At 35.6% G+C, this 8433-nt stretch overlaps 1 protein-coding gene across 1 annotated transcript in view; it reads right to left on the reverse strand.

The window, feature by feature from the left end:
* The window catches only part of MED14 (mediator complex subunit 14), a 67496-nt gene that overhangs the window by 4083 nt on the left and 54980 nt on the right, over window positions 1–8433 (reverse strand). Inside the window, exons 25-29 of the mRNA XM_027875565.1 lie at window positions 6937–7119; window positions 5517–5752; window positions 4562–4741; window positions 4361–4468; window positions 83–208 (exon numbers count right to left, since the gene is read on the reverse strand). Of these exons, the coding sequence (XP_027731366.1) occupies window positions 83–208; window positions 4361–4468; window positions 4562–4741; window positions 5517–5752; window positions 6937–7119 (833 nt within the window). The remainder of the gene's footprint in view (window positions 1–82; window positions 209–4360; window positions 4469–4561; window positions 4742–5516; window positions 5753–6936; window positions 7120–8433) is intronic.

The following is an 8433-nucleotide window of genomic DNA, read 5'->3' on the forward strand; positions in this document are numbered from 1 at the left end:
AGAAACAAAGCTCAACAAGAAAAGAAAAGCTAACAGTATACTTCGTAAATCACTTTTAATTCGGATACTAGATAATACTTACAAAAAACAGCATTTTGGATTTGAGTACTACAGCAGGTGTCCCAGGAGGTGCAATAGGTGGTGCACTGGGAGGGATTGTGAGACAGAATTGCACATTCCATTTCAATTGTGTAGCTTGATCAGGGAACTATATTTAGAAATAAAAAGAAAGTAATTGATAAGGCTATAAAAATGTTATTCTAGTTTGGTATCTCAATTTGGCATTAGATGTTCTAATCTTTCAGACTACAAACAATCATTATTACAAGATCACAAAAATATCAGCTATTTTCTATGTTTTTATGAATTTATCATTTAAGAACATACTTATAGATTTATATATATAATTATCTTACATACTCTCTGTCTGGAAATAAAATCTTGAGATGGTTATCTTTCTCCACATTATTTCCCTAGTGAACTAAACAGTTCATTTTGATCAGGAGGTCCAACAGCTAGTCTGAAAACTTGGTCAGGGCAACTTAAGATATGTGAATCACTATCTCAAAAAAGGAAAGATGTTTATGAAAATTTTAACAACAGTTAATTGCTCTAAGACTTCCAGAGCTCCACTGGAGAGAAAGTTGCTTTTCCTTACCAATTTAAAAAAAAGTGACATGCTTGGTAAGACTGAAGTCCCATCTAGTCCAGTATTTTCTCTCTAACCCTAACAAAGAACATGGGCTTAGAAGGGTGGGTTTGTCTAACCTATTCACAGGGATTATCAGAGGTCCATCACTTATCAGTCTGTTAAACTATTATTTAAGCTAATTATCATCTCGTCATCCTCTACCCCTCATGTCATAGTTTTCTATGTACTGTCTTTAACAGTAGTTTCTTTAATTTGTTGTATATTCATTTCTTTCAAGCTTTTTTAATAACAGACATTCTTACAACATGTTGATCAAACTTACCCTTGGTTCCCCATCTTTATGTCAAGTATCCCACTGTGATTCAAAACATTTAAGATTAAGACTTTGCCACATGGAACCTTGAATCAAAGGTTTTTTGAAAATGCCCTTAGATACATCAATCTATGATCACATTCACATATCTACTCCCTATATAGTGTAGGTCAACACCCTCCAGACCCTCTAATACTGTGCAATCCTTGTGCAGTTATTTATGTAAATGCACTACAAAAGACCTACCCAACAAGCTTCTTAATTGCCTTCTTCCAATTCCTTTGTTATCTCTAGAGTACCAATGTAGCACTTGCACAATTCATCTATGGCTTGAATTCTCACCTCAAGACCAGTTTATTTCCATTTCCAGTCACACATGTCCTCCATGGTGTCTTTTACATAACTTCTCACAGGCAAGTAAGTCACCACTGTTAATATCCTGTAGCCTACTTACACACCTAAGAATCTACTGTAGTATGGATCACTTGTCATTTTGATTCTCATGAGGTTCAATGTTTTGAAACCACATACATCATCAGGAAAAAGAGGTGGGCTACTGCAGCAGTGAGCAGTTTGAGAACACTGAAAATATTATATAACTTCCCAAATAAGATCCTATTCAACTCTGGGCTCAGCTCACTGTCCAGCTGCAGCATCTATCTAAGATATTAATATACACACTGATGGAAGAGCCAAATGGGTTATCTGTCCATGAAAATGTCAGGTTAGGCTATCTCCATTTTCATTCACTTTGTCTTTTCAGTGTGGATGGTAAGACTATTCTCTTCTGTAGATTTCAGTTTAGAATAGTGTTCTGATGATCAATGCAATTAGTACAATATCAGCTCTAAAAATGTTCAGAGAACCCTGTCATTTGATAAAGATTCCTTTTAAAAATTTTTATAATTAAATTTTTTTCAATTATCAAACATTCATTTTTTTATTTCGACCACTGGGGGTCAAAGAAAAACAAAATATACTTGCAACAAGTATACATAGTCAAGCCAAACAAATTCCCATATTGGCCCTGCCCTAAAATGTGTGTCTGTTTTGCATATTTAGTACATCGTTTTGCTGTCAGGAAGTGGTATCATTTTTCATCATCCACCCTCTAGAAATATGGTTGATTACTGCACTGATCAGAGTTCTGATCAAAATTGTTCATTTTTACAATGTTGCTATAATATAAATTGTTCTCCTAGCTGTTCTCACTTTACTCTGCATCATCTCATAAGCCTTCCTAGGTTTCTCTGAAACTCTTTCATAATTTCTTACAGCTCAATAATATTATATTTATATAAAATAATTTGTTCAGCCATTCCCCAACTGATGGGTATACCTAGGGGACATTTTTAAATGAATTTTGTGAAAGATATCTCCTGTGACACTGTTAAACACCTTAAGGGAGCTAATATTTGCCCGCTTTTTGCTGCACTTAGGCAACACTCATGTGCACTAGACATGTAGCTACACACCTGTCACAGAATAATTCCTCAAATTATCTCCCATGGCTATGTTTAAATTATGAAATTTTATATGCTATACAAGATTCTACAATTTATCCACGTGTTAGGGAGAAACTTTTTTTTTTTGAGGCTTAATTTTGTTCTACTAAGTTGAATTCAGAAAGAAATTGCACAGTAGAACTCGTGTTTCTACACTTCTCAGTCAGTGTGACCACGAAGATAAAGCTTCCTATAGAAAATCATTGGTAAGAGGATGCTTTATTTCCTTCTCATATACAGATTCTTAGATATTTTATAGAAAAGAGGAAGTACATAGTAAGTACTTCATAAATGTTTGTTGAACTGAAGTAGATATATGGATCCACAGTTATGTCTTCTTGATCACAACTAAAAAATTTGGGATCTTTTCCATTCTTTCAGTCATGCCCTCTTAGAGCTATCTTAGCAGTAGATCCCTGAATGTCTTTAAAATTTGTCACACATGAATTTAGTCACAGATTGTTAGAGTCAAAAGGTAATTCAAAATATTTTGTCAACCAACCTTTAAGAGCCAACTATGTGCTTGGCACTAGAGCTAAGACTTAGCCAATATTAAGCTGAGGTCCAGGGAAGTGGAGTCACAAAGTTAGAGTTAGCTAGTGGCAAAAAAAGGACCTTGACTACAGCTTTCCTGACTCTTAAGTTCAAAGCTCAATGAAGCACCATCAGTATCATTGCCACTTCCTCATAAAATTGATCCATTACAGGAGGCGGTGATTCTATGAGCATTGAGTCAGGGAGGTCTGCCAATAGACCTCTGGTCTTAGTCAGCAGGGCTCTCTGAAGATTCTGCTTCAATAATTCTCACACCAAGATTTGTGAAGCTTCATTACCTCCTCAATTGCTTTCTACTGTTTGGAGAAGTGACACTGTCATCTCTCTTCTCACACTCTGCAAAAAAAGCTTCTATGACAAACTGGACTCTCTTCGTTTCCTTTCCTGAGCCCCATGATCGTAATGCCATCACCAGCATCAGTTAACTTCTCTAAGAAAGGATCAATCACTTTCTTTTTGTTCATTTCCCATTTTTTTCCAAAGTCAACAGCCAAGTCAAACAGGTCAGGATGGAGCTACTGTAATTGTATTTAGTGTTGCCTTCTCATCTTTATTTTTCCTTACTTTACCTCTGCTCGAACTAGACTAATCATACACAGGTTTATTTTGAGATGCCTGCTGCATGTGTCATGTAACCAGCTGTTTCCTATCTCTTAAAATGTAGTCAATTTCTTTTTTATGATGTTGTTAAATCATCACTACATTCACTGCCTTTCAACTCTTTCTCAAGAAAGTACTCATGATGTACTGGTGTGAACTGATGAGTAGTCTACCAGTCTATTTATCTCCTTAAGGTGTATCTCTTACTGAATTAGAATCACAGACTAGTAGGGACTTCAGAAGCCATCTGGTTTCACTTTTCTACCCCCCATTTTAAAGACAAGGAAATCAAGGCTCCGGGAGGTTAAGTGTTGTCTTAGGTCAGAAAGGTAGTAAGCATCGGAGGTAGGAATTGGACCCATACTCTCTCAAGCCTGTCTTCTTTCCACTGTAGCACCCTGCGTCCCTTGCCATAAAGAACAGTGCCGGTTTTCTACTCCCTCCCCCAAACCCTTGATGAAGTTATAAGCTAAGTAGGTTCCCAATAAAGGCAATTTAGCCAAATGATCCCCATTCCTATTTTTAGCTGTAAAAATAGCTGTAAAATAGGTAAAAAAAAGAATGGAGGCAGAAAGGTAAGTGAAGAATAATCACAGAAACAGAAGCCAGACCTACTGTATTTATTCGAGTTATACTTCTGCTTATACATACATATGCACATGTATGTGTATATGCATATATGTGGTATGCTGAGCATCACCACTAACAGATTTTGCTTCTTTCCTTAGAACTCACCAGCTCTAGTTTCATGATGTGCACACAGTCCCTGAGGATGTGTGTTGGAGCGCCTAATAGCTTGGTGAAGGCTATTAGTGTATTGGCTTTAAATGGTGGTCCTGCAACCTAAAGACATAAAAGAAGCAATTATTTTTCATTTTAACATAACTTCACATTCCATTTTTAAAAATGCATAATTTGTTCAAACTGAATATATACCCTTGTTTCAAAGAATTTCTCCAGAACTTGAAGTTCATCTGGTTTCCACTGTCCCGCATTTTCAGGTGTTACTTTTAGCTGAAGAGTCTGGTTGGTCTTGGGGCTGAGAGCAACTCTGCACTTAAGAGCGTCAGTCTTAAACATTATCACTCCAGGTTCATTGGAGTTTATTAGCTGTAGCTACAAAATCAAAATAATTTATATAATTATTAATATATTCAGGAGACTATAGAATTGAATAATACTGAGAGGAGAGGCCAGAAAAGATCACATAATAAGCTGACAACTATATTCAAAATAAGGAGCTTGACAAGCAGTTATTAATTTCTACAAAAAGCCAAAAGTCTACTTTAACATCTCAATTTCTCATAAAACATTTTGAAAATGTGAATAGTTACGACTAAAATGGCTACAATTAAATGACAGCTATTTTAAAATTCACTATGTTTTCCCTTTGAAACTTAAAAATAAACAATAATATATGTAATGAATGGGCCACACATTTCACATAAATTTAATAGACATGTAAAAAGAACTATCAATCTTAGTTGACATTACTTATTTGACTTGAAATGATGGAATTTCTACAGATATACAGATGGTTAAAATCTTGAAAAGTCTTCAAAAAGCAAACATCCATATTTTAATAAGGCATAATGGTAGAATCTGTAGGGAAGTCTGGTTAAGCACTTCTTCAAGTCTGAAGATGACATCTGTGATACAGGAACTATAAAAAGCTGAAGCATGGCACCATCACATCAGAAAACACAATGTGAATAAAACTCATTCATAATGCTAATGTTAAGGGAAAGGTGCTTTAATTTGACTAACTTAGTAACATTAGGAAAATCACTTTAGTTCTGCTGTGGGAAGGAAAAGACCACATTCCACAATTTAGAATATTTCCTTTCAAAATTCATTTTGCTTGTGAAATTATATGTAAAGTACCAAATACCGTTTCTTGTTGAATAATCCTTTGAAGATGTCGTCTCATGATAACTGATCCAAGGAATCGCTCAAGTGGGGAGCAAAGGTAACTACCAGCCAGGCCAGGTACAAGTCCCGGAGTAGGAGAGGGTAAAAGTAAAATATTCAAGGCACTGTGAGTGAGGATGGTAGGTATGGATGCAGCCCAAGAGCGCTGAGGTAGTTTACGAGGCGGAGGCATGTTGGTTGGCATTGTTTGAGAACCTTTTGAAAAAAAATTTATTAATTTCAATCCTCAATGACAATATTATATTGATTTATTTCTGTTTTCAACTTTATGATCTTTCATATTTAAAAAACAAACTGTGGGTGTTTCTTGTTAAGTAACCCATTCTATACACTTACGGCATTGGCAGCAAATTTGAAAAGTTAGGACAATACCACAACTAAAACTCTAGAATTATAAAAACAACTTTAAAATCTGGGCCTTTATTTTGACTCTATTGAATTAAAAGAGTTCCCAAAGTGTTGCTGATGAATAGCTATTGTTGTTAATATATTTATTATTCGATTGAAATGCTATTACTAAGTAATCTATTTCAAAAGCTGGCCCACAACAGTAAGATTTTTAATTCATGATCTTGAATATCACAACATAGCACTAAATCTGTTTCAAGCTGACTGCAGTCAGTATAAACTTAATGACAAATAAGTGCAGAGGCTCATAGAATTTCATGAGATCATAATATTTAGGGATGGAAGAGACCTTGGGACATTTAGTTTGACTCCCTCATTTTACAGATAAGCAAACTGAGGCTCACAGAGAAGTAACTTGTCCAAGGTTACAAAGACCCAGCTGGTTAAGGGAAACCTAGCCACCAAATAATAAATATTTTGGAAAAACTTCTGAAAACTTGTTTCCTATAAAGCATGGACAGGGCAGGTAGGTGGCACAGTGGACAGAATGCCAGACCTAGAGTCAGGAAGGCTCATCTTCCTGAGTTCAAATCTGACCTCAGACACTTACTAGCTGTGTGATCCTGGGCAACATATTTAACCCTGCTGTCCACAGTTTCCTCAACTGTAAAGTGAGCTGGAGAAGGAAACAGTAAACTGCTCCAGTATCTCTGCCAAGAAAACCCCAACAGGGGTCACGAAGCACCAGATACGGCTGAAAAATGACTGAACGACAAAAAAAAAAGCATGGATGGGTCGGTCTTTTATGGTAACTTATCAGCAGATATTACTGATCTCTTTTGATCTTCAAATTTTCACTTGAATATAAAATGACTTAAAAATGATTTATCAGAAGCCCTTTTTAAAAAGAAGCAACTACATAGGTCTTTTAAATGTGGGGACATAATGTATTCAATTGATTAGTATGAGAGCAAAAAAGATAATATTAACAAAAGACATTAATTTGTGCAAAATAATGTGATGAGATTTACTTGTTCCAGCCCGAGGGGAATGAGAAGCATCTGGAACAGGAGAATGTAGAGATGGATTGGCTGGTGACATTCCAGGCATTCGTGTTGCTGGTGAGGGACCAGACACTTGAGGAGATCCTGGCCAATTTCCTGCTCTTCCACTTGGTGACACCATAGTATATGGTGAACTAGGATCAATGGTACCTGTATAAGTTGCAAAGTTATTCCTATTTCCATTGTACTCAGAAAGTATTCAAGTGAAAGGTTAAAAAAAATGGAAATCTACTCCTGCTCAACATCCAAGATGATCCTCAATGCTTTCTTTTCAGAGCAGAGATATTAACGGCTACCCAATTTGAATTTTTTTCCTTTAAAATGACATTTCAATTGAACATGACTACATCCTAGCATGCCACTTCTAAATCTATTATGTATAATTTACCAGATGGAGTAACATCTGGTTTCACCACCATCATAAAGACTGAGAAAGGGTACAATTTACCTAAACAAATGCTTTATGCAGTAATACCAATGCCTTAACACAATTAACTCACTAGACCTAAAGAGCATGTTAAAATAGGCTCCAGAGAATTAGGGACCTCATTTTACATTCTCTTCTATCCTTCATACTACCTAGCACTTATGGTTACAGGATACTTTAGATTTACAATGTGCTTTTAGATAGTCTTTTGATCCATACAACCACCTTTTGATGAGAGTCTAAATGACTTATTCAAGATTACATACCAAAGAAATGGGAGGGCTGGTACTAGAACCTACGTCTTCAGATTCTCTGCTCATTTCTTTTTCCACTAGTGCATATTATGCATACAGCAGGTACTCAATAAATAACTGTCGACTAATCAGCTAAAATTAAGCCTCTAGTTTTCTTGGATATGTTTTATTATACCAAGGAAAGGCTGACAAAACTGAAAAAAGGATGACTAAGATTTTCTTCATTTGACAAACATTAGATTTGCTAATGTGATTAGATTATGATGCAGCAAAAGCCAGTATCTTTCTGAACAATATGGACCTAATGAAATCAATAAACACAAACTTTTCCTTAAAAAAAGAACAGAAAAAGAGGTTTCTATATGAAACCATGGATATGTAATACATTACAGCTTTTTATTTTTCAAAAGTATAAATTAAATTTAACATGGTCATACCAATACTGCCCTACAAGTCTGTCTCCTTAACTTCCTTTGGCTCTCTTCTGCGTATTTTCTAAATGTTTTACCGATGCTTTTTATTTTCCCTTTTGATTGGTATCATTATCATTAACCCTCCACTCCCACCTTTCCTACAACTTCACCACAAATGCCCTGCCTTGCTACAAATAAGCAGTTAAGTAAAACAAATGCATACTTTGGTTGAGTCTGAAAATACGTCTTCTTGTAGATATTCTTAAAAAAGACATTTTTAAAAATGGGAATCAGATAAATGTTGGAGATGATGTGGGAAAATTGGAACACTAATGCATTGTTGGTGCAGTTGTGAAATGATCCAACCATT

The sequence above is a fragment of the Vombatus ursinus genome, unplaced genomic scaffold (assembly GCF_900497805.2).
Source record: "Vombatus ursinus unplaced genomic scaffold, bare-nosed wombat genome assembly UNPS02014809.1, whole genome shotgun sequence".
NCBI lineage: Eukaryota > Metazoa > Chordata > Mammalia > Diprotodontia > Vombatidae > Vombatus > Vombatus ursinus.